This window comes from Barbus barbus (genome assembly GCF_936440315.1).
Source record: "Barbus barbus genome assembly, chromosome: 25".
Lineage (NCBI taxonomy): Eukaryota > Metazoa > Chordata > Actinopteri > Cypriniformes > Cyprinidae > Barbus > Barbus barbus.
Window position 1 is genome coordinate 12,874,120 of NC_136753.1, and position 26,470 is coordinate 12,900,589.

General features: G+C 39.2%; 1 protein-coding gene across 2 annotated transcripts in view; it reads right to left on the reverse strand.

Annotated features, from left to right (window-relative positions):
- Window positions 1-26,470, reverse strand: part of LOC306845431 (ubiquitin carboxyl-terminal hydrolase 43-like) — a 114,852-nt gene that overhangs the window by 46,427 nt on the left and 41,955 nt on the right. For both annotated transcript variants that reach the window (XM_079378225.1, XM_079378226.1), the window contains exons 4-6: window positions 8,846-8,938; window positions 7,099-7,234; window positions 4,759-4,903 (exon numbers count right to left, since the gene is read on the reverse strand). In XM_079378225.1, the coding sequence (XP_079234351.1) occupies window positions 4,759-4,903; window positions 7,099-7,234; window positions 8,846-8,938 (374 nt within the window). The remainder of the gene's footprint in view (window positions 1-4,758; window positions 4,904-7,098; window positions 7,235-8,845; window positions 8,939-26,470) is intronic.

A 26,470-nucleotide genomic window follows, 5' to 3' on the forward strand; every position in this document is an offset into this window, starting at 1 on the left:
AAATATTGTTTCTCCAGCCCCCTACTCCTCAGACTTGGTGTTCACACAGGTTGTCAGACTGAGGGCACGCAACATAACGTACTCGGTTACTATCGTAACCTCGGTTCCCTGAGATATGGAACGAGTACTGCGTCTTGCTAAAGACGCTATGGGAAAACGCCTTTTTTCTCCTTTACTGAAGCCTTATTCAATCACGCAGTGAAACTGCACGATCATTGGTTTGTGCAGTGTGATAAAACGAACCAATGTGTCGGCAGCGGAGCTGCACGAGCCTATGGCGACGGAGCCCGCCAGATCCCGCCAGAATGGGCGGGGTTATCTGGCTATATAATCAGCCGTCTCGCCATAGGATCCTCAGGTTTACTTCGACTGAAGCGACGACTGAGTCGTGCAGCTACCTGGCACGGCAAAGTACGCAGTACTCGTTCCGTATCTCAGGGAACCGAGGTTACGATAGTAACCGAGTACGTTCCCTATCGATACTCCACTCGTACTGTGTCTTGCTAAAGACGCTATGGGAACACAATTCAATCACGCCGTGCTATGGTAGAGGAACGACTGTGTAAAATACCTCCATAAGCATTACATGCTCAGAGGGAAGTATAATAGTATACTCGGGCTAAAGCGAGCTGAGCTCATAGAGGTCACGCTCGGCCCGGGTCATTCCATGTATTCCTCGCATACTCAGCACTTTCAGGGCTGAGATATGTAAGGAACCCATCAGAGAGCTTGAGTGCCCATGCAGTCAAGAGATCTCCGTTAGGGATGTTCCCACAACATAAGTCATACTCATCTAAGCAGATAGGACCTTGGCCTGTAAGGTCGGTACATCCAACTTATAAAACTTTGCAAATGTGGACGGCGAGGCCCAGCCGGCCGCCACACAAATGTCTGTAATGGACACACCGCTAGACCAGGCCCACGACGAGGCAATGCCTCTAGTCGAATGGGCTCGTACTCCAATGTGGCATTGAAGGTCCAAGGAAGAGTAAGCCAGCGTAACGGCATCCACTATCCACTTAGAGAGTCTCTGCTTCGTGACCGGAAGCCCCTTGGCGCGGTTACCGAAGCTAACAAAGAGCTGTTCCGTGCGCCTGAAGGAGGCGGAACGCTCAAAGTAGATCCGTAGGGCTCTAACAGGGCATAACAGAATGAACTCCCGGTCCTCCTCAGAGGGAGGAAGCGCGGAGAGTGTGATGACCTGAGCTCTGAACGGAGTGGAAAGTACCTTAGGTACGTATCCATGCCTTGGTTTTAGGACGACCTTGGAGTCGTTTGGCCCAAATTCCAGGCAGGCAGGGCTCACAGAGAGCGCCTGCAGGTCTCCTACTCGCTTGACTGACGCTAGTGCTAGTAGCAAAGCAGTCTTCAGCGACAGCGACCGAAGGTTCGTAGACTGGAGCGGCTCAAAAGGAGGGCCCCTCAGGGCCCTCAGCACAGTGGGTAAGTCCCACGTAGGGACAGTAAGGGGCCGAGGCGGATTCAGCCTCTTGGCACCCCTTAGAAAGCGGACGATAACATTGTCCCTGCCCACTGATTGGCCCGCGATAGGGGCGTGGAAGGCCGCTATAGCCGATACGAACACCCTGAGTGTGGAGGGAGAGCGTCCTTTATCCAGCAGTTCCTGCAGGAAGGACAGAATCACCGCCAACTCAGATGTAGGGGGGTCCTCACCGCGGTTTAGACACCATTCGGAGAAAACCGCCCATTTAAGGGCATAGAGGCGTCTCGTAGACGGGGCTCTAGCCTCAGAAATGGTATTTAGCACTCGCTCTGGGAGGCTGGTAGGCTCCCGTTGAGCGGCCAGAGGTGAAGCGCCCACAGTTCGGGACGAGGGTGCCACAATAAACCGTTCGTGGCAAAAGCGAGGCACGCGGGACTCGAGCCGGCGTGAGCTCGCTCTCAGCCAAGCACTGAAATCCTCTGCCCCGCCGCTTTTTCCTCACAGGTGCCTGGGAGGAAGAAAACGGGAGGGCGCGAGGGGCGGGATCGCTCTCTGAAAAGAAAGCGATCCGCGAGCGCAGAGAGGCGAGACTGAAACGCTCGCAGTGCGAGCATTCAGTGTCAGCGAGCGCTGCATCTGCATGGGATTTCCCCAAGCAGGAAACGCACTCGCTGTGGCCGTCATCGGAGCAAAGTCGGCCAGGCATTTGAAACAACGCCTAAATTTGCTCTTTTAGAGTGCGTGAATTCGCCGGATGGCGGCAGCGAACAGACCGGGGCTTCTGCGGGGCTGGAGCGCGAAGAGCGTCGTCTCAGCAGGCAGGAGGTCTCTGGCTCAGCTGCGAGGCGTGTCAACGGCGATGGCGGCTTCTTGGGATCAGCGAAGGCGAGATGTCGTTGCTGAAGGAGAAGAAATCTGAGGATCCTATGGCGAGACGGCTGATTATATAGCCAGATAACCCCGCCCATTCTGGCGGGATCTGGCGGGCTCCGTCGCCATAGGCTCGTGCAGCTCCGCTGCCGACACATTGGTTCGTTTTATCACACTGCACAAACCAATGATCGTGCAGTTTCACTGCGTGATTGAATAAGGCTTCAGTAAAGGAGAAAAAAGGCTTTTTCCCATAGCGTCTTTAGCAAGACGCAGTACGAGTGGAGTATCGATAGGGAAACAAGCGCAACTGATGTTGGAGGGCGACGAACCTTACTCTGTAAACTGGTGAGTTGATTTATCCGAGTTTTAATATGCCTGTGGTCATAGAGCTTTTTAGATGGATGCTGAGGCTTTTTAGATTGAATCTGCGACCCAGTTCGTTTGCTCACTTCCATGGCTGCAGTATGCTGTGTTTTCTGCAAACTGGCAACCCATGCTGTCGAAATATTATTGGGTAAACTGCAAGTGGGCGGAATCACACAAACCAAAACAAAAACAGACATTCCGACACGGAATGCACTTTTTCAAAGTAGAATAACTGGATGTAGCATTGTTTTTTCGGAGAAACAAACATGTGAACACGTATGTGAATATGTATTATGGTGTTTTTGTGAAAAATTACTTAGCGCACCTTTAATATAAATTAAAACTACAATATTTTCATTTACAATGCATTTCATTGCAATTAACACGCAATTAAGTGTTCCAAAACATTACATTAGGTTTGCATTTAAGTATTTTCGTTTAAAGTATATTATTTCAGTAATAACTACTCTTTTTAAATGTATGCTAAGTGTACTTATTTTTCACAAGGGATGTAACATCAGTAGCTAAAAAAAGTTGTTTTATTCTACAAGTTGCCCCTCATGGGGGCAGCCATGTTGAGAGTCAATTTATTTCGTCCTCCATTTTTGACAACCTCCATTCTTCTTGACGCCCCTATAAGCATAATTTGCATTGTTATCAATCTTCAATCATCCACCTGACAGCCATAATAAACAACCACACTATCTGAAGACTCATAAGCACAGTTTTATCTGTAATTCAACAGAGCATCTTAATCTTCAAGGTGAAGGTTTTCTTTAGAACTTTCAGTGAAATTAAAATACATAGCGCAAGAACATAACTGGGAGAAAAAATGCTAGCTCATTTATACGGAAGAAGTCACACTGCATTCTATCATTTAAATACATCACTGGACTGATAAGTCACTGTACACTTGAAATATTCCTGTGCAAATATCTCTCTATAATGCTACATTTTCCAGTACACTGACTTTTATGCCTGCATTTTTCTTAAAATTGCCTTAAGCAAATATATTTTTTAAATACCACACATACAATGTCCCTACTACCTGACAGATAACAATGAAACAGGTGTCCAAAGAAATCACATCTGTCTGTAATAGCCCTAGGCTTGGTAATCAGCAAAAAAGTGTCAAGAAATATTTTCTGGATTATAAATTATATTTCTTTTTAATCACCTGGAACATGACTTATAAAAGGCAGTTAACATCAAGCACATAAAACATAGACCAAAAATATTTTGCTAATCGACATTACAGCCCACTCATCATAACACTAAAATGCAGTCAATGAAACAGAAAAAGTTGCATAGCTCAGTTTAAAATGACTGTTGTACAATATCGAAGAAAAACTGAAATGCAATGGAAACGTGGAATCACTGAGTGTGATAATAGTGATTTATTTTGATGAATTTGTGGTAAAGCACTTGGCGTTTAATAAATATTGTTTATTATGAATACTAATAAGTTTATTTTATACTTCTGTTATTTGTTCTTGTTCTGTGCTGAATAGCATTCAATAGAAGGATTTTTTTGTGGAGTGAGAGGAACTAAAATGCATGTTTATATTGTTTATAATGTTCATTTACTGGTATTTTACATTATTTCTGGATGTAACTATAAAATACGACTCACGTAAAATACATTATTTTTTTCTAACAACACTGTGTGACTTATATTCAGGTGCAACTTTTTTTTTCTTCTGGAAAATGGTACTTCCTGCCTGTCAGTGACTCAACAAAAAATGCTCCAATCTGACTGGCTGACTTCATGTAACTTCTGAGATAAAGATCAAGAGTCAGATTCTTGATCAGTTTGAATGAAAGTTGTTTTAAGAAGGATAGCCTCCTCTAAATAACACATGAGGTGATTTCCTCCGGTCTGAGAAGTGGACAGTTCTTGGCCAGAATAAATTGCCATGAAAAGTAAAATGTGTGGACTTGTGAGACTAGACCGAAGTTAGCAAACATCTGAAATCGCTTACAGCATCTCTAACTGTCAATATCCAGTTAGCCATAGCTAAAGTTACTAGAAACCTGAAGCATTTCCTTATGTCTCCTTATTTCCCTATGGTTACCTGAGAATCGCATGGAGCCTCCTCTTGTGAAGAGGGGTGGAGCCTGGAAGGCGTAGATGACATCAGTCTCTGAGATACTCGTCATATCATCTTCATCAGAGAAAGAGCGCTGGAAGCCATCTGAGTTCATCTCTGTCAAAATCACCTATCAAGAGAAAGAGAAATGTTGATTTGAGAGTAAAACATCCTTGCACACCATGAAACGTATTATTCACACGAACAAGAAACTTGGGACCTAGTAAACAAAGAAGATTTCAGGTTCTTCTCAAGCCATTTTCCAAAAGCTGTCGTCACATCACAGATCCACAGATAAGGGGATTTTAGCTCAGACGCTCAGCATGACAAACTATTAGGATCAGCAGTAGATCTATTTCTATTGTTTTCTGTTTCACTCACTCCATCACAATAGTTCTCACCGCTTTTTTGTTCTCTACCACACACACATATATGTACAAGTGTACATAGACACATGGGCTATATATATTATATATACTGTATTACAAATTATATACAAAAAAACAATGTGGCTAATATCAAATAGAAAATGGAATTTGCAGCATGGCATTTTAGGATATACCACTCAGTTCTGTTATACAGCACAATTTGAAGTATATAATGCCCTAAGAGGTTAGTATGGTAATTGTAAGGTTAGTAAGTTATTCTGAACAAGCCATGCACATGCTCTAACACACTCACCTTAATATCACCTCCCACCACAAGGGGGAGACACCATCTACATTAGTATATCAGTGCAATGTCCCCTATACAAGGCTAATTTTTACAAATTGCTAAGTAATACCTAATATAAGCTCTGTGAAACAGGCTAAATAAAAATATGTTGCCTGAACCCATCATATAATATTCAGTATTGAGATCTGTTTAGGCTAAGTAGGTAATTTGTGCACTGCGCTGAAGTGTCTTCCCTCTCATATTATTCGGGGGTGGCTTTGAAATAGCCATAGCATCCTGTAAGCCTCTCCACATTAGGCCTATTACTGACAGAACTGAAGAGATAAACATATTACTGTGTAGAAGATTAGTAATGGTGGTCTAAATGAAATCTAAATACATTTTTTCTTATACAATTATTAGCAGAGTAAAAAGTTGAATACAGGTAACACTTTAGTATAGGGACCAATTCTCAATATTAACTAGTTGCTTATTAGCATGCCTATTAATAACATACTGGCTGTTTATTAGTACGTATAAAGCACATACTGTGCATGACCAAATTCTACATCCCTAATCCTATCCAAGACCTAAACTTTACAACTACCTTACTAACTATTATTAAACAGCAAATTAGGAGTTTATTGAGGTAAAAGTCTTGGTTAATAGTTTGTTAATGGCGATAATTGGACCTTAAAAAAAAGTGTGACCAATAAAACCCCATGAATGTCAGAATTTCTTGGTAGTCGGTTAGCCCCTTTCATGGAGACACTGAGAGCTGGATAAGAAATAACTTTTTTTAAAAGATGGTATCAGGGTTTTTACCTTGCAGTAATAGCATCTAGCCATTTATTCCTTACCAGATGCATAATATCCTCATCCATCCTCAGGTAACAAATTTTGTGTGTATAATTTGAATGCACTAAATTAGTCAAGCAGATAAATTTAAACACTTGAATATTGAAATTCAGTTTCTGTATAATTGTGGTTCCCTATATTTTGCCATGGTATTTAAAATGGATTGATGACTTCTCAAAAAGCATGAAATAAAGATTTTAGCAAACTAATCTACAAAATTTTATTTTTTTAATTATTATTTTAAAAATACTCTTTATTTTTTCTTTCTATTTATCCTGTATATATACGCACTAAATTCCCATAGTGTATGAAATGTGCTATAAATACAACTAACAAGACCATCAAATATGGTAAACATAAGCTCAAATGCGTATGCTTAATGTGTGACAATCAATGAAATTTGCATTCTGAAGTTGAACAAAAGTGAGGGGGGAAATTAACCGGGTTTCAGTGAGTGAATATGTAAATTAATAAATGTTGTAAGGATTATAGCAGTGGCATTAAAAATGTGTATCTTGCAGCACAATAACACATTGAGCCCTGGCTGAGCAAGTCTGGGAAGTTTCCATTAACCAGCAGGTGGAGTGTATTCAGAGAAGACAGTTTAATGAAGCATGAATAGTGCATTTGTTCGCTATTACTATCTGTGAGCAAGAAGAATTCTTCTTTGGCAAGACTATGTAAGGTGTGCGAGTGCATTACAATACAATAAAGGAGTGAGTGTGTATGGCACACAACTAAGTTCAGGAACAGGAAAATATGACAGAGAGAGGGAGAGAGAGACAAAATGAGATGACAGACATCAGGTCTTACCTGGTCTGGAGAGATCTTGCCCTCCTCTGCTACCATGGCCCTGAGCGTTGAGATAGACCCAAAGAGAGGCACAGCCAACCCTACTCTCAGAAACCGCTGACCTTCAGTGTTGAACACCAGAATTACATTAAGGGCCCTAAACAAACGAAAACATACACATTTAGCATATCATCGGATGCAACTGTTCATGATGTCAATTTGTAGGCCAATTCAGCTAATTCACTATGGGTTCCTAGGTGTTTTTGAATTATGAGGAAAAATTCAGTTTCTGTAATTCTGAGGTCAATGTTTTTATTTTATTTTATTTTTTTTTCAATGGGTTTTTGGTTAAATGCTTGAAATAAGATTTGTAGTTGACACAAGCTCAATATAAATGTCATGTTTTATTCTGAAACATAAAATAATTCACCCAAAAAACCCTCACAGTCATGCTATTCCAAAACAGTATGACTTTCTTTTCTTCTTTGGAACATGTTTTTTTTGTGGAAGTCAATGTTGTTTGGTTCTCAATGTTCTTAAAAATATCTTCTTTCGTGCTTCACAAAAGGAAGAAAGCAATACAGGTTTGGAATGACAAAGGTGATAAAATAATTTCACAGTTTTAATGGATCATCCTTTTAACAATGATTAAAACCACTGTAACACATCCACTTCTGTCTTATTACTTTGTTTAGTTACCAATACTGCATATCAAAGAATATGTGATAAAGTCAGTAACCAGTCAGTTTTGCCACAGGCCTACAGACTGAGTCAGTGTAGATTTGTCTGTGTTTGTGTGTGGTTGTGAAGGTACTGTAGATTAAAACCAGCACGTCTGGACAGTAACAATACCACATACACGCAGCTTGTGGAAGCACATTAGAATCGAGAGCTGGTCTGTTTCCAACTGTATTTGTTTGGCTAGAAATGGCCTCACACAAGCCAGTCGAACAGCAGCTGATTGCCTCAATGCAGCGGCATTTTTCACTGCAGCTGCAATTGTGGCTCTAAAGATTTGGATGGACTTTCAGATGCTTTTCTACTGCATTATTGAAAGTAGTATGTGAAATGCTGGACCCAAAAAAAGCACTCAAGTTATACAAAACCACATTACATTACAAGGGCAGATTATCAATTAAAAAATAATTTTATTTACATATCTCCTTGCAATATTATAAGTTACACTTTTACCATTTATGATTTGTAAACTGATACATTTTGATATTTGAATCATATAACCAGCTCCATATGTATCATTTTCTTGACAAGGTAAACTTGCTCAGTAGCTCACCTGGTACAGCACTGCACTTGTGACGTGAAGCGCTCAGGCATCAGGGAAAAACAATTCATGATAAAAGAGCTTAAAGATCTATAGAAGCTAGAGTGGCATGATTGCTTCAAATTGTGTTTTTATTATCATGTTTCCTTTTGTTAACAATATAGGTTTAGGTTTAATGATATAGCAGTAACTGTTCAGTGTCCTGGGTTTTTACTGACAGGTTGACAGTCTCGCAGAGAGATTTTGCTGACAAGCAGTTTTTGAGATTTAAGAAAATTGAGACACTGTTCTGTTAAAAGCTATGCACTTGATTATTCATCACATGCAGTATTTCAGGGTGCCCAAGGACACAAAAAAACTTAAACACACAATAGCAAACGTACAAAGACACACATTTGCTGTATATACAAACACACATCAAAATACATATACAGACAAACAGTCCTAATAGATTCCAAAGAAATAGAGGCAGAAGACACAGTAACGTACCTGGTCTGTCGCAGTGGGATTGGAAGTGAAATACACAGGAAAGGGTCAAAAGTGTTGCTCTGTTTAAGGCAATGAGGGCATGTCAATGATGACCTGAAAAATAGAAATGACCAAGAGACATTTAATTATACCTGGAATCTACTAATGAACTGCACTGTGTATCAGTGGCGCCTGCAGCTCTATGGTTATATGCACTGTGCATACCAGGACGAGTGCTTTGATTGACCTGAGAAACATTTTCTATGAAATTTTCAGCAGTTATTATTTGTGTTGACTAAATCATTCTTTTGAGGGAACTGGCTGAAAAAGATTGCATTTGTTTGGACTGTTCTCTCACTGAATTACATAACCCTGGGCAGGGGTCTGAAATTAATGGGTGCAAATTGGACAAAAATGCCCCTGCACAATTGAGCTAAATCTAAAATAAATTAAATAAGTTAAATAAATAAATACAGATACTCTGCATCTGTACGTACCCTCAAATTAAATCCTGCAGTCACCATGTTCTGTATCAATAAAATGTCAGCAATTGAGGCCCATGAACATCTGTAAGGCCATATATTCATGTTTGGTGATGGGGTTTGACTCTGATTTGGCATGCCAATTCATCCTGAAAGTGTTTAGAAGGTTTCAGGTCTGGTCTGGTTAGTCAAGTTCTTCTACACCAGATTCCTTATTTTCTTTATGAATCTCACATTGTGAGACATGTAAAACTGAAAGGGTACAGCCAATTCTATTAAAATGTGTGTCTAAGGAGACTGCATGACTGTATTCTTGATTAGTATAGCTTACATTTTCAAAAACCTTTTGTAAAATTCATATGATAACTTCAAAGTGAGTCTGATACTCATTCTTACAATTTGACTTAAGCTTTTTGTCAATATGGACTCTCTCTTCTCATCCTTCAGAATGTTTGCTACAGCTGGCTTAACTATGTTGTTAATGCAGATACAGCATATATATTTAATAAATTACAAAAGGATTCCCTGTGGTTTATTGTCCTGTTTTTTATTTACCACATCATCCTAATCCTAAAACTGCAATATTTTATATTTTTCTTAAATTCCCTGACAATTTAGCTGGTTAAGCTCATTTTCTTCTTGTCTTGAATTAATGTAAAAAAAAAAAAAAAAAGAAAACCCATAAACATTCTTTTAAAAAGACAGATGCTTTAAGAAGATATTAGGACTTACTGTATTTTCATGAGTACATAATTCATTTAAATTCTTTTCAACCTGGTCTCATAAAAATATGTACCTCTGTGCACTTTCTGTGCGACACTGTTTTACGTACCTTACTGCACGTTTCGCTGCAGTTTCAAAGAGAAACCACAGGTTAAATACGTGAACCCTGGCACGTTTTTATTATGTTGATATATGTACGTATTGCTGTGCTTTTATTATGTTGCTACAGGTACGTACTGCGGCGGTTCAGAATTCAAATTTCCAGGATCTGTCCCTAAAAGTTAATGCTCTATCGTGTTGGAAATATGCCCTACACCAAACCCATCCCTAAACCTACCCGATAGTGTTAACAAATGCAAAACTGGTATAAAAATATACTTGTTGATGCAACCATGCCATTTCAACTTCCTTTTATGCAGATTTGAACTGTTTTGTTGAACCGTGATTACACGGGATTTGAACCGGAGCTCCTCGCCATCTAAGTACGGCTCCGTAATCCATGAGCTACCGAACAAACCTACCGTCTATGAAAACCCATAGATACAAGGCTGGATATGTGCGATGCTAACTTTCAAAAGCATCAGTTTTCAAATCTCCCAACATATTAATATTATTTTGAAGTCGTGACATGATATTCTTAAAGTTCTTTAGGAAACTGAAACTGCACTAATATGTAGTTATTGGTACGTATTTCGTGTCTCGCTAAAAAGTGCACCCAGGTACGTAAATGCCATGAGACACATTTACAAACACTTTTCTTTTTTTTAAGGGAAGCTCTTTATGTTCCATATGTTCCACTTTATGTTCCATTTCACTGCATTTTAAAGTTCAAGTCTGGTCAACTCTGATTTGTGAATTTGTATCACGAGAAGACCAACCGTTGCAGTGTCTGAAGAAATTGTATTGTCTGTGACCCTTCCAGCATTTAAATGTTTAATATCTTAATGTCAATTATATTTATCTTGTCATTTATATATATATAGTTTTTGGAAAGGGGACTGTAAGAGCACGTCTGTCTCTAAGCCCAATATACAGCTTCCCTTCCTGACTCAACAGCTGAACACTGGAAATGTATTTGAGCAGACGACAGCTCGCAAACCAGGAGAGATGCGCACACGCTCTCATATTCACAGAGACAGGAAGCTCTGGAATGCATGGATTTCAATATCTCAGTGGGAACAAAAAAGCGAGTACAGATAGAGGGATGAAAAATGAACACGGAAGCAGAGAGGATGATGGGAGTGAGAAACAAAGATAGAAGAGACATCTGTAAGTGGAATAAATGAAAAAGAAAGTGAAGGAACAGTAGACATAGAATGCGGCTGATATTGCATCATGTTGGGGTCCAATTGCCTCTCGTGAACTCAGCAGGGCTGTCATATCAACCGGTGGAGACCCCTTAAAATAGCAGAGTACACCTACCACCACACATACTCAACAGAAGAGTTTTGCACCATATACAAATAAATTATGCACTTGTTAGTGTGAAAGAGTGTATGGGGAGTGTAGTTGAATAATGAAGAGCAGTTAAAATAACAGCATGTGAACATTATCAGCAATGACAATAATTAGATGCTCATTAACTGTGCATAATCAGTTGATAGAAATTAAATAGGTAGAATAATTTAGTGGCTTTTCCATACAAAGCCATGGCAGAATCAACTCCGTACCACTTTCACAAAAAGAATAAAAAAGGACAAACTATTTTGCATGAAATGTTTTTGGAATTTTAGAACTATTTGATAAACTTCTCTAACGTATATCATTTAATTACTGTCACAGTTGCTTGGACGAGCAGGAGAGAGTTGAGGCGAGGATCTATTGGCAAGCAGCATATATTTATTACACAAAAACAAAACAGTCTGGAACTAGTAACAAGAGAAATGCAGGAGCAACACTAACCAACCTTACAAGAAGAACAGACAAAGAATTGAACCAAACAGGGGGTATACACACACAGGACAAAGGCTAATCAATTAACCAATCACAAACCAAGGACACTGGAATTGAATTGAAATAGAACTCAAAAAACCAAAACTAGATGCGAGAAACTGTAATGTGAGAACTATTACGTGAGAATTATAAAAATGGAAAAACAACAATATATATATATATATATATATATATATATATATATATATATATATATATAAATAATCACACAATTCCTGCGTCCCAATGTGCATACTATAGCCTACACCCTATCTGCCCTAAATAGTATTGAAAATTACTAATATCACATAGAATTTAGGATGGATAGTCTGCACATTGGGACGCAGGCAATGATTTCCTTCCGCGCTGCAATGACGCCAAAAAGTTGGGGTCAAACCTTATCAAACGATTAATTTGCGTTAAAAAAATATTAATGCATTCAAATTTTTAGATTAATCACATGCGTTAAAAACACCCGATTCAACTCGTCCGCTCATTAGTAGAAACTTTAAAACCTGAAGGGGGTCAGAAAATGTAAAGAGATTTGTGAGAAAATAAGATGCATGTCAGATCCGTGTCACATTCAGCAGCAGCAGCAGCTTTTAAAGCAATAGCAGGCATAAGCTAATAACCAGCTGCTGTGATGTCTATTAATCCAAGAACAAAAGAAAAAAAAGAGTAAATCAATAACTTTTATAGCTTTAAGGGGTTCATCTATATTTAATTTAGAATTTAGTGTTTGGTAACTATTAATTTTCTGTGCATTTCTGCTGAAGGGCACAGGTAGTTAAATATGTCAATTATTATTATGGGTTCGTGTGAAGAGTTTCAAGTTCACTTAAATTAGAAGTTAAGTCTAATAAGTGTTAAAATTGATAGCTCTGAATGGCTACAGTCAGGGGAAAAAACAATTTTATAGAGACATCAGTAGTATTGATATCAGTGATGCTGGCCTTCAATCATAAAAAGAGATGCCATTAAAGAAATATAAAAAATATACTGTCTTTATGTTGTTTGTACATTGTACATTTGAAGACTGAATGTGAAATTACTGCAATATAAAAGTATATTTAAAAACTTTAATGTTAGGTGGGCTTAATTGCGATTCATTTTAGAAAAACATAACTTTTTCTAAAAAATTAAAATCTAAAAAACATAGGTGCGATTAATTAGTTAATTTTTTTTAATCGATTGACAGCACTAATATATATATACACATATACATATTGCCGTGCAAAGGCAAAAGACCGTAACTTCGATTTTGGCCGAAAATGAGTTATTCATATTTTTGAGACATTCAAGACATCCTTTATCATGTGCATAAGTATCTTGAGTCAATTTCGTTGTTTTTCCGAGAAAATAATGGGTGGTCTCAACTGTAACTTCGAAAAGCCCTGGGCAGACCAAGGCAGATCACCATATAACACCAGTAACGGCTCTTTCGCTTTGTTTTTTCATATGGCAGATTATTCAAATAAAATATTTTTGTTCAACAATCTGACAGTCAATTCATTTCTTTGTTGGAAACATTTTAATGACAAAAGTATAATTTTTATCATTGTAAATATAAATTTTCCCATGGCTACACAGAAGAGAATCAGAACATGTGGGTCACATTCATCAAACAGACACAAGCACACTGTATTTTTAGATTTTTTTTTTTCAACAAATGACAACTAAAATTAAATAGCTGGAAGCTTGTGAATAGATTTATAGCATTTTAAAATGCTGGTTTAAGGTAGGAAGACAGTGATGCTAAAATACATTCAGATGAGCCCATAATATTAACAACTTGTTTAATTACACGCAAGGCGTTTTCCTCCCTTTAGAAATTCATAATGAATAAAACGCTTATGCATTAAGACAGACATACATATTCTGGACATAGCGTGCTTTATAGGTGTCTATAGAATGTAGAATTTTAATTTCACTGTCTCGGTGCATTAAGCATTCTTTATATGAGAGGAAACCGCTGAACGTGTAAATAAACACATTGCATTCACATTTTGGGCTTATGTGCGTATCTGCACATAGTATGTTTTATAATTTATCGCTATCGTTGTACCTTAAGCAACATCATTTGTGTTATGCGTTTTAATGTCCCTGTTCAAATTCTGCTAATTCACAAGATGAGTGAGAGAGTCATACTCGCAAAGGTAATGTTAATTATTAAACCAAAGAAAATTTAAAACTTTCAAAAACATGCAGCAATGTAATTAAGCAGTGAGTTTTATCGGTGACATTATTAATAGATTTACTATTCGGCATCTTCTCGTCATCTCCGCGACCTGCTTTCCTTGTTTTGTTTTTCACAGAGAAAAGGCAAAAAAATAATGCATTGTCCAATTTTCTCTTAGAACAATGATCAGAGTTACTTTTGCAGTTCTTGAAGCAGCATTAATGACACAATGGTGACATTTTCCACAATCATGACAGAAAATCAAAATCCTGGCCTAAACTCAACAGCGAAATGGCAACACGATCCCCCCAGTATGGTGGATAAACAAAGCGGTTTCCCAGAACTCAACACGGCGTGAAGTCAGCTTCACATTCTCTATAGCAAGGTGGGAATGCAAGCAAATAATATTATTTTCCAACCTTTTGTTAATAATAATAATAATTCATTACATTTATATAGCGCTTTTCTGCTTTTTCTAAGCACTCAAAGCGCTCTACATTGTGAGGGGTGGTGTCTCCTCGTCCACCACCAGTGTGCAGCATCCACCTGGATGATGCGACGGCAGCCATAGTGCGCCAGAACGCCCACCACACACCAGCTTACTGGTGTAGAGGAGACAAAGTGATGAAGCCAATCAGTGTATGGGGATGATTAGGAGGCCATGATGGTCAGAGACCAATGGGGAAATTTGGCCAGGATGCCGAGGTCACACCTCTACTCTTTTCGAAGAACATCCTGGGATTTTTAATGACCACAGAGAGTCAGGACCTCGGTTTAACGTCTCATCTGAAAGACGGTGCTTTTTACAGTATAGTGTCCCCGTCACTATACTGGGGCGTTAGGACCCACACAGACCGCAGGGTGAGCACCCCCTGCTGGCCTTACTAACACCTCTTCCAACAGCAACCCAGTTTTCCCAGGAGGTCTCCCATCCAGGTACTGACCAGGCTCAACCCTGCTTAGCTTCAGTGGGCAACCGGTCTTGGGCTGCAGGGTGATATGGCTGTGGCCATATCACCCTGACCTTTGTTGTGTTGACTTCCTTTACAAAGCTTAAATGTTCAACTCTTTTGAGAAATACAAAATTAATAACTATAAATATATTTATTTTAAATGTAAGTTGACATTTATTTAGTATTTATTTCTAAAAAATTACAAAAATCACACAAATAAGAGTTTTAAAGATGGTTGCAAAATTACAAACTGCCTTCAAATTAAACATCCTTCAGACCCAATAGGTGCCTCTTTTCCCGTGCCATGCTTGTATCTTTAAGCTGTGATAAATCACAGTGCCACTTAAAAGGATGTCCATTGAAAAAAACTGTCTTTGAACTAGTCTGGTCAAGATGTCAGAAGAGCGTGATTGGTTTGTTGGGCTAAGGTGGAGTCAAGCCACCCCCTGTGTTACCCTTTCCTCAAAGTCATTAGTCAATTTACTAATGTTATGCCAGTGAATGTTATGCTCAAAGACGAAACAATAATTTTACAAAAGAAAGTCAAACCACTTTGCTCATTGACAGAGCTTTGATCTAAATATAACAAGGTTCTTTTATTTCTCCTTTTAACCCTTTGTACACTGTAAACCCTGATTGTTAACTTCAATTCAGATAATATATAAATAATGCATTGGAACAATCCTTTCTCTTTATTAGATCCCTCTGTGAGGTCCAGTATTAGTACTCTTTATAATTGCAGAAAATTGCACAGAAAAGGTGAACAGAGCTAATTTGGAGCAAATGTTTTATAAGCCCTATAGGTCAAATGATCCAGCCTAAATATGGTCTATAGACTTACATTTTGGTTTATCGGTAGCTGAAAGCATAATCATTTCAGGCAAAGTAATAAACAAACTCAAGGGGCAGAGCATGTGTGGAATTTAAACAACAAGCATTCTGAGGCTTTCTGGGTGTACATTCAGCATGGGCCTGCTAATGACCCCCGATAGTACTGAACTCTCTTTGATCCAAGAATGGAGCTGAAAATCATGGTAAATTAGCAAATGATGTCACCCTCATGCCATTCCAAACCTGTATGTGGTTTTATTTTTTTACATGTGACACAAAAAAAGATCTTTTCCATTCAACGACTTAAAATAGCTGTCAAACTAAAAAAAATAAATAAATAAAATGAATGAATAAAAATAAAATGTACAATAAAGGCACCATAGAAATGTATCTCAACTCTTGCACTATATTCCAAGGCTTCTGGAAAGGCAGGGGCATATCCTTTTAAAAGCAAGTACTTCTGTTCTTTTACTTTCACTTGTAATAGAGAAATATTTGACGAGCAGTATCTGTACTTTCACTCCCAAGTAAGTTGTGTACTTTGTCCACATCTGCAATTCTGTTCCTATATGTTTTTCTTTTCTTTTACAGAACACTAAATTATCTTCTCCAGTGAGCTATTAACTAAATTACTGCTAGAATCAGATCAATGAGTCAATGAGTTCGAGAATCAAACGAGTCTGATTAATATTACTCAAACCGTAATACTAATTCAGATTATTCCGTTATCTAAACTGGATGAGACCGTGAAATAATCCAACTCAAAACATCAATTAATCCATGCATCCATTAATGTTTTACATAAGCATTCAGTAGCCTTCACGCTGTAATCTGTAGTGAAGGGACCTTGGCAGCTCACAACTCAGAACCCAACTTTTTCAACAACACAGCAGGTTGAACAGGTTTTTCCCAAACAAAACAGGGTAGCACTTTATTTTACAGTACGTGTACTTCCCTGGTACATACATGGTAAATATCTTGTACCTACAGGCAAATGAGTGGTAACACAAAGTACTTACCTGAGGTGTAACAAATAAGAAGCACGTCTGTACTTAACAGTCGTAAATGCATGGTAATTAGTTTATACATACAGACAAGTGTGGGTAAGAACGGTCACTTACAGGTAGAGCCCTGCACGGGCCTCAAATTTAGGCCCTAGCCCGAGACGCTCAGGCCCTAGCCCGGCCCACGTCCGACAGCTTATCAGAATTACCGGCCCGAGTCCGTCTGTTTTTTCCCCCCTTCTCCTAAAACAGTTTATACTACTGTTTCGGCTATTAAAATAGTTCTGTTTTGTGTGTAATGGCAAAATTATTATATTTTGTTTTGTTTTTTTATTAAGTTAATTTAGAAAAACGTTTGGAGCATTTTTGTTTGTTAAATAGACTATAAGTTTTTGTTTTTTAAAGTAACGACCAAGCGGCCAGCTGCATGAGCAGATCATAGCCTATGTTTGATCAATTTAGCCTTCTCATATCATCACGACTTGCCTAAAATAAAATCTATAGATATACTAAAACAGTTCAAGCTTATAACAATGTTTAAACGTTAAACCTGCGCTAATAATGTGCGCTAGCCTATATCTAGTTTGTGCGGAGAGTGGAAGCTAAAGCGCGCTCTGCAGGACATGGAGGCACCAGCTTTGGATTTTTTTCAGTGGAAACAAATTAAAATAGCCTATGCTGTCATTTTTTAATTTTTTGATAAAGGTAAGAGTAATACATCATTTGGACCTGTAAAGGGTCTACTTGTATTTGTGTGCACTCACAATACCAACAAAAGGTAGTTCTTTTATAAAACAAAGAAAACAAACATGATGCTCTTTCTGTCGTCTCGTCTTGAACAGGAGCGCTTCACAAAAATGAACCGAAGCTGAGTGAATACATGCCTCACAGACATGTTAAATATATCTATAGAAAGCTTTAAATTATCACTTAACGAAATAAAAAAAATTTAAAACAAAAACTATTTTATTATAATCTTAATCATAATCAGTAAAGATGCATTTCTCTAAAGGCGCGTCTAATGAGGAGACGGCGAGTCAGGATCAGCAACTTCATCCTTGCGACACAGACTCAGAAAACATTAGTTTATTAGTAAATAATTCAAATATCTCCTTACTATTTCCCGCGGACACATTCATGGTTATGTTTGCTGGGGCTTTGCAGCAAGCGTTAGCCTATTGAATGCAGAACTATTCTGCTGCGCTGAAGTCACTTGCGCTCTCTGCTGCTGCGGGACACTAAACACCATCGAGCTGCTCTCAGTCGTGTGGTCTCCTGTTGTTTCCACCAGCGCGGCAATTTTTTTCATCACTAATTGATAGACGTCTACAATATAAAATAAGGAGAAACCCAAAACAGCCCGATGCCCGCCTCTGAACTAATTGGCCCGAAGCCCGGCCCTAGAGGCGTAAAAAAGTCGGGGCCCGTCGGGCCCGGGCCGAAATGCAGGGCTCTACTTACAGGTGGTGCCTGTACAAGTTAACTAATTAGATACTTTACTGTACTTACTAATGTATATACACATGGTAAATATATAGTACTTACGGTCAAGTGGGTACAAACAGGCAGGTCCTTACAGTATCCATATATGGTAACTAATAAGACACATTACTGTGCATACTAATGGTATGTACATGGTAAATGTGTAGCACCAACGGAAAAATGTGCTATTATGTGGAAACAGACAAGACACATACTGTACTTGGTATGCACGTGGTAAATATGTAGTACTTACAAACAAGTGTGTGTTAATGCTAAATTGCTCTCCACAACAGTGCTTACAAAGTTTGAAGAATTAGTAATTCCTGTGTAACTTTATTTTACAGTCCTATTTCCATATACTTACTATGTACATCTACCATCAATTACTCAATAAGTACCTTGGTACATTTTTATACCCCCCGTTTGAGTGCCGCATAACTTGTTCTGTACATTAACTAATAGGTACATACACCAGTATGCCTGTATAGGAATCTATAGAGAGGCTTTTGAATTCCTTAGTTGTTTTTATACATAACTGTTTAGTTTTATTAGGTTGTGGATTTAAATGTATATTAAGGCATTCTCAAAGACTACTTTTGTCAAGGTTTATATTTTTTGTTGTTTTAAATGTTGATTTGAAGCATCAGTTTTTGAACTAATGTTTTAGAGTGTAACCCCTTCCTTACTGTCCACATTTTTACTAAATTGTAGTTGAATTATTTATTTTATTTTACATAGTTGCTGTGTTACAAGCACACCAGTTCATAGGGGTGTGTGTACAAGTGTGTGTGTGTTGATTTTGCACTCTTGATGTTTTAGAGTTTCATCCCTTCATTGCTGTACAATTTTTTTTCTGCATCGTGGGAGATTTGTAGATTGTAAACACAAAAATGTTCTGTATTTTAATTTTGTTTTGCCATTTCCCATTCATTTCCTATGGTCGGCCATTTTTGACCGAAGATCATGAGTGTGATTATTTTTTTTACGAGCACTTAGCTTTTTTGAATCATGCCCTCAATTTTTTTGTGTGGCCACTTGATGTGTGTATAAAAAGCTACGATTTTTAAAATTTCAAGAAAAATTATTTTTCAGTCAAAAGTGACAGAAGACCGCACAAGGTAAAGACATATTGCCCATTTCCCAGATGTTCACATGATTTTGTTCAACCTCTGTATTTACCAACATATTGTATATTTTCCTAAATCATTTTAAAATGTCTCATGAAGCTGTGAGCTGTGAAATTTCTGAATAAACTATTGGACCACAGTTTTGTTGAATTTCAATTAATCAATTAATTAATAATTAACAGTTTAAACTGACTCAAGGAAACTAATCAGCCGTATTGACTAACATCATTTTCGATATCTTAATGTTTAAACAATATTTAAACTTCTCCATTTTAAAACTCATACTCAACATGCAGTTGAAACCAATATTAACTAGAAAACTGCAACTACAGTAGTCCAAAATGTCTGCACTGTAAAGCCATCTCTATAATCAAAGTCCTTGAGGAAACTTCAATGCTTTCAGTCTCTTTATTAAACACCTATGGAGAACAAGAAATGCTCACAGCTGCAAACTGATTCTGAATCCAGACTTTAATCCAGCTGCTGAAGTGTTTTGTCTTCCTATATTTCATATCTTATCAGAGATAAACCACCACAGGCAATGTCATATTAACAGACAGATTGACTTTAATTATAAACAAACACTGAAAGCAGAGATATCACAGCCTTACTTCCTGTGTTAATGTGTAGATATAAATAAACATGCAGTCTGTGCAATATGAAATATTAGGTTTTCGGTTTTCAAAGTTAGAGCAACCAAGACAGCTAATGGAATTACAAATTGAAGCTGTGAAATCAAGAACTCACTGAGAAGCATCTCTGCCTGCCTTTCTACTGGTGAGGAAGTCTAAATGTGAGTGGGCACGCAGCTAGGAAAATTGGGATATTTATAAAGAGCTTTGATTCTTTAGAATGTTTAGCACGGAAGAAAAAACTAATTAAACCTACTGAAATAACTTTTGCTCACTTGAAAACTTAATATTCAGCATTTGCATATTGCTCACCTCTGCAAAAGCAGAAATGCTGTTGGCGAGAAGGTTTTTATCACACCAAAAATAGGTGAATATAATGCTTGCGTAATATTCTCTATAGTAGAGCGTATGATTACTTGATCATTTTCACTCGGCAGAAAGTTCCGGCGCAGATGTTTCAACAGCCCTGCAGCCTGAGAGAGACAGTGAATAGCATGAAGCCTGCTGTTTTCTAGAGAGCTCACACAGCGTGTGCCGGATGAGCCCATTTGTATGAGAGGAGACAAACTCTCAGCCAAACTGCGGTACAGAAGATAACCAGTCATCTTCCTCATTGATGGATGTCCGAATAATCAGTGCACATGATTATTTAAGGAATCTGTAAGAATTACAGGCTAAAAAAAATTTACTTATTAGTATGCATCTAATTCATTGAACTTAAAATTTAAAGTTGTGTGACCTGGCTAATGCAATTAATTAAACTGCAACTGACTGCAAGTTTATTAAATAGTTTGCATGAGCTGCGTTGATCAAAGTGAAGGGATGAGATTAAAGAAGATTGGATTTTGCATTTTCTGTTTTCACTAGGAAAAAAAACACACATGAGAAAATTTTTTGTTTGTTGTAATCTCGTTGGCAGAAGTATTATTCAATGGAGAGCGTCAAAGACGCTCTTAGAGGGCATTTGTTTTAGGTGAGTTTACACTAAAGATTTACAACACGATAAAGCTTAAACTTGTAAAGAATGTGGTCTAACATTGTTTCTACGCTGGGTGTGCAACAACTTCAAACCACCTTTTCACTATCGCTGATCAACAGACCGGAAGTCATTTATAACCAGTAGAGAATTGTATGGGAGCTGCATGGAGCTCCGATATGAATATGCAGAAATATTGTATTTAATCTAAGCTAGTAGTGTGAGATAAGAACTATCAGTATTTTCCACCAAATATTATTCTTGAAACTTCCTTTCTTTGGGTGTTTATGATTAATTATCCTACCATTAAAACATTTGGTGTCAGAATTTTTTAAGAATTAATTAAATAGATCAAAGACGTGACATACTTTCACATTGTTACAAAAAAAAATATGACAGCTATATCAGTTAAAACATCAATCATAAAAAGAAATGTTTCTTGAGCACCAAATCAGATAATGACTGATAATTCAGTTTTTCCACCAAAGGAATGAATTAATAAAAAATATATTACAACAGAAAACAGTTATTTTAAATTGTAATAAATATTTGACAAAATTATGTTTTTTACTTTATTTTTGATCAAATACTTAAAAAAAAATCTTGCCAACCCCAAATTTTGAATGGTGGAGTATGTCCCAAATAATTGTTTTACATTTATTAAATAATTATTTTGTTTGATTCAGCAGTGTGCTACAAAACCAAACTCTGTGAGAGAAAAAACATACCAAGTTCTGAATCAAATACTCCAAATGGTGTGAAAATGCACTAAAAAAAAAAAAAAAAACAATTGCACAAAATTCACATAGATTTATAGATATATATATCATAGCCTCATAGACTCAATCATAGCTAATAGGAATGCACTCAAGAACAATGGTCATTTTTAACTAAAAAACTTATAATACTCAAATATATAATACTCGAAGCTGAATGCCTTCTTTGCTCGCTTTGAGGCACAAAACAGCACCACTGCACAGAAGACTCCACCTCCTCCCAGTGACCAGGTGATGACGCTGTCCCCGGACAGTGTGAGGAGATCCCTCAGCAGGATCAACGCACGCAAAGCTCCGGGTCCTGACAACATTCCTGGGCGTGTACTGAGAGACTGTGCAGTGGAACTCACTGAGGTCTTCACAGACATCTTCAACATCTCACTAAATCAGGCTGTTGTCCCCACATGCTTCAAAGCTACCACCATCATTCCAGTCCCTAAGAAGTCATCTCCATCCTGCTTCAATGGCTACCGTCCAATAGCACTCACTCCCATCCTCATGAAGTGCTTTGAACGGCTAGTCTTGCACCACATCAAGTCTGTCCTCCCCCCCTCCCTGGACCCCTTCCAGTTTGCATATAGGTCCAACCGCTCGACCGATGATGCCATCACCACTGCCCTCCACCCAGCCCTCACACATCTGGAGAAAAAAAGACTCATATGTCAGGATGCTGTTCATAGACTTCAGTTCAGCATTCAACACAATCATCCCTCAACAGCTCACTCACAAACTGGCCCAGCTGGGGCTCAATACCTCTCTGTGCAACTGGCTGTTGGACTTCCTGACCGGGAGACCTCAAGCAGTACGGGTCGGCAGTAACACATCCAGCACCATCACACTGAACACTGGGGCCCCCCAAGGATGTGTGCTGAGCCCCCTCCTCTTCACTCTGCTGACCCACGACTGCACACCATCACACAACTCCAACATTTTCATTAAGTTTGCGGATGACACGACTGTGGTGGGTCTCATCAGCAACAGAGATGAGACAAACTACAGGAGCGAGGTGAGCCGCCTGGCCGGGTGGTGCAGTGACAACAATCTCTCTCTGAATGTGGAGAAGACGAAGGAGATTGTTGTTGACTTCAGGAGAGTACACACTCAGCATGCCCCTCTGACCATCAACGGTGCGACTGTGGAGAGAGTGAGCAGCACCAAGTTCCTGGGTGTGCACATCACTGAGGACCTCTCCTGGACTAACAACACTGTAGCACTGGCCAAGAAAGCACAGCAGCGTCTCTACTTCCTCCGCAAACTCAGAAGAGCCAGAGCCCCGACCCCCATCATGTGCACCTTCTACAGAGGCACCATCGAGAGCATCCTAACCAGCTGCATCACTGTGTGGTATGGCGCTTGCAACGCATCCTGCCGCAAGTCACTTCAACGAATAGTGAGAGCAGCTGAGAAGATCGTTGGTGTCTCTCTCCCCTCCCTCCAGGACATCTACAGCACCCGTCTCACCCGCAAAGCCCTCCGCATTGCAGGCGATCCCACCCACCCGACACACAGCTTCTTCAGTCTGCTGCCATCAGGGAGGAGACTGCGGAGTCTCCAGGCGAGGACCAGCAGACTGAAGGACAGCTTCATACATCAGGCTGTCAGGAAGCTGAACTCCCTCCCGTCCTTGCCCCCCCTCCCCTCTTTCACCCCCATTTAACACAGCAACACACTAGGAACTCTGACTCTGTGACACAGAAACTCTGGCTGATCACTACCTATCCAACATTGACTGCAAATTACCTCTTCGGATAGTCTGACAAAAAGCTATCCGAACTTGTCACTTTAACAGACTGATAAGCTCTTCTTGCACTACACTCATAACAAAACAAAACAAAACAAATCTGCACAGTTTTGTTTTTGTACATTCAACTGGTTTGCACTCCATCTATTCTGCCATGTGCCTTATGCACTTTATCTGTCGTGTCTTTGTGAAAGAAATGAACGTTGCAATAAGAATAAGATGACACACAAGTTAGCTTGCTCAACTGCTATGTGTTTACTTCGTTTTATATATATAAACTTCAACCAGAACATTTCCGGAAAGTAACAGTGCATTCTGGGTGCTGTAGTTAAATAACAATGCAACCAAATATACAACATCTCCTCCCCCCTTACTTTTAAGGTCAGCTTAGTAACTTTGAACTAGCACCATGCAGAATGAATGTATAACATACAGTTTCACCTTAACATTCTATGAACATTTTTTTATATATATATATATATATATATATATATATATATATATATATATATATATATATATATATATATATAGAAATTCTCAGAACATTCAGTTTTCCTTGTTAAATGTCCTTGGTAACTTAACACAACTAATTCCCTGGGAATGAGGGTGGACTACCTCATACCCTAGCTTACCCTTAGGGGATTATTCTGCCCCGATGCAATAAGGGTAGCCCCTAACTAAGTATAATCCAGAAACCGTTGAGGTTGACGCCGCTCCCTCATTGGATATCGGCGGCCTACTTGATTTCCATTTTCTGTCGAAACATCCGGGGATGACAATTCTTTAGTAGATGGGGAATTTGGGGTCTCACCAGGCTCGGTAAGGACGGTCACAGAAACTGGTGAGTTGGCACCTTATTGATCATGATCGTCGATACCTTCAGGAAGGTCAGTGAATGTACTGACTCCGCTCAGCAACTGATCAGTATGTCGCCTCCATAGAAGATTCCCAGCAGTTTTAACTCTGTAGGACACGGGACCTGTCTGGGTCTCCACAGTAGCTGGAACCCATTTCGGACCGGTGCCATAGTTCCGGGCCAGCACTGATGAGCCTGTCAAGAAGGTTCTGTCTTTGGCTCGCAGTTTCCGTCGCTGTACCTGATTTTCTTGTTGTTGTAGGACAGTTTCCTTGAGGGTTGCTGGTTTAGGTAGCTCGAAACTTGTCCTGAGCTCCCGATTGAACAACAAATAAGATGGTGACACTTTGGTAGTTGCATGCGCAGTACTGCGATAGGACAGCAAGAAGTCATGAAGGCGTTGATGAATGTTTCATGGTCTGAACGAACCTTTCTGCTAGCCCATTTGTTGCAGGATGGTAGGGTGATGACTTGATATGTTGCACTCCATTTGCAAGTAGAAATGTGCCCATCTCATGCGAAATAAATTGGGGTCCATTGTCTGAGACAAACTGCACTGGTGGTCCAAATCTACTGAAAATTTCTCCCAACTTCTCAATTGTCTTTTCTGCTGAAGTAGATTTCAAATGGTAAACGCTTATACCGAAATAGGCCCTTGTGTGTGTTGATGGTCAGTAGTTCTCTTGACTGTTCCTCCACATGCATTTGCAGATATGCTTGGTTGAGATCAATTTTACTGAATTTCTGTCCTCCGGTCAGTCCTGCAAAGAGGTCATTTATGAGGGGTAAGGGGTATTGTTCTGCAAACAACACTGGGTTCACCGTGACTTTAAAATCCCCGCAAATTCTTATGCCACCATCTTTCTTTAAAACTGGAACAATAGGTGTTGCCCACTTGCTTACACTGACTGGTTCCAGCACACCCTCCTTCACAAGTTCATTTAAGCTTGCCTCAACTTGGGGTTTGAGTGCATATGGCAAAGGTCGGGACTTTAAGAATTGTGGCTGGCATTCCGGCTCAACAGTCAATTTTACATTGATCCCTTCCATGCTGCCTAACTCCTTTTTGAAAATGTCGCTATGTTTCCGAAGGACACCCTCTAAATCCAGTTTTTGTGATGTCATCATGTGTAAGGCCTGCCAGTTCACCTGCAGTTTCTCTAGCCAGGAACGTCCCATCAGTGAGGGGTAATCACCTGAAACCACATACAATGGCAATTTTTTTGTTTGTTTGTTTAGTTCAACGGTTACCTGGAGGAGCCCTTTCATGGTCACTGATTCGCCAGTGTACGTTTTAAGGGTCACATCGGGTGGTTTAAGTGGCAGGTGGCTCAGTATTTTGCTGTATACCACATCCGACACAAGCGACACCGCAGCACCAGTGTCAATCTCCATCTTCACTGGCTGTCCTTCCAGCAGCGCTGTGACTTTGTATGACTTTGTTTCCCCTGCCACAGTAAGCACATGCAAAGAAAGTTCATCATCCGATGTGTCTGTACCCCTCTTGTACTCTTGGTCAACTGTGAATACTTGTTTCTTTTGTTTCCTTCTGAATGTTGTTTTCTGCTGCATTTTCCCTTTTTCTGCTTTATTTCTACATGCACGCTCTATGTGTCCTTTCTTTTTACAACTGCGGCACTCCATGTCCTTAAACCAGCATGTGGCATGTGAGTGCCCAGTCTTGCCACAGCGAAAACATGGGGCTTTATTTTCCATTTGTTTTTCAGTGTCCATTTTATACACTTTGCTGTTTGAGCTCAGTTGCTGAGCTTCCTTAGCAGCTAATTCCATAGCCACGCTCAGTTCTATTGCTCTTTGTAGTGTTATGTTGCTCTCAGTTAATAGTCTTTTCTGAATTCCCTCACAGCGAAGTCCTCACACTAATCTGTCCCGAAGTGTGTCATTCAGTGTATCACCAAATTCGCAATGTTCAGATAATTTTTTTAGCA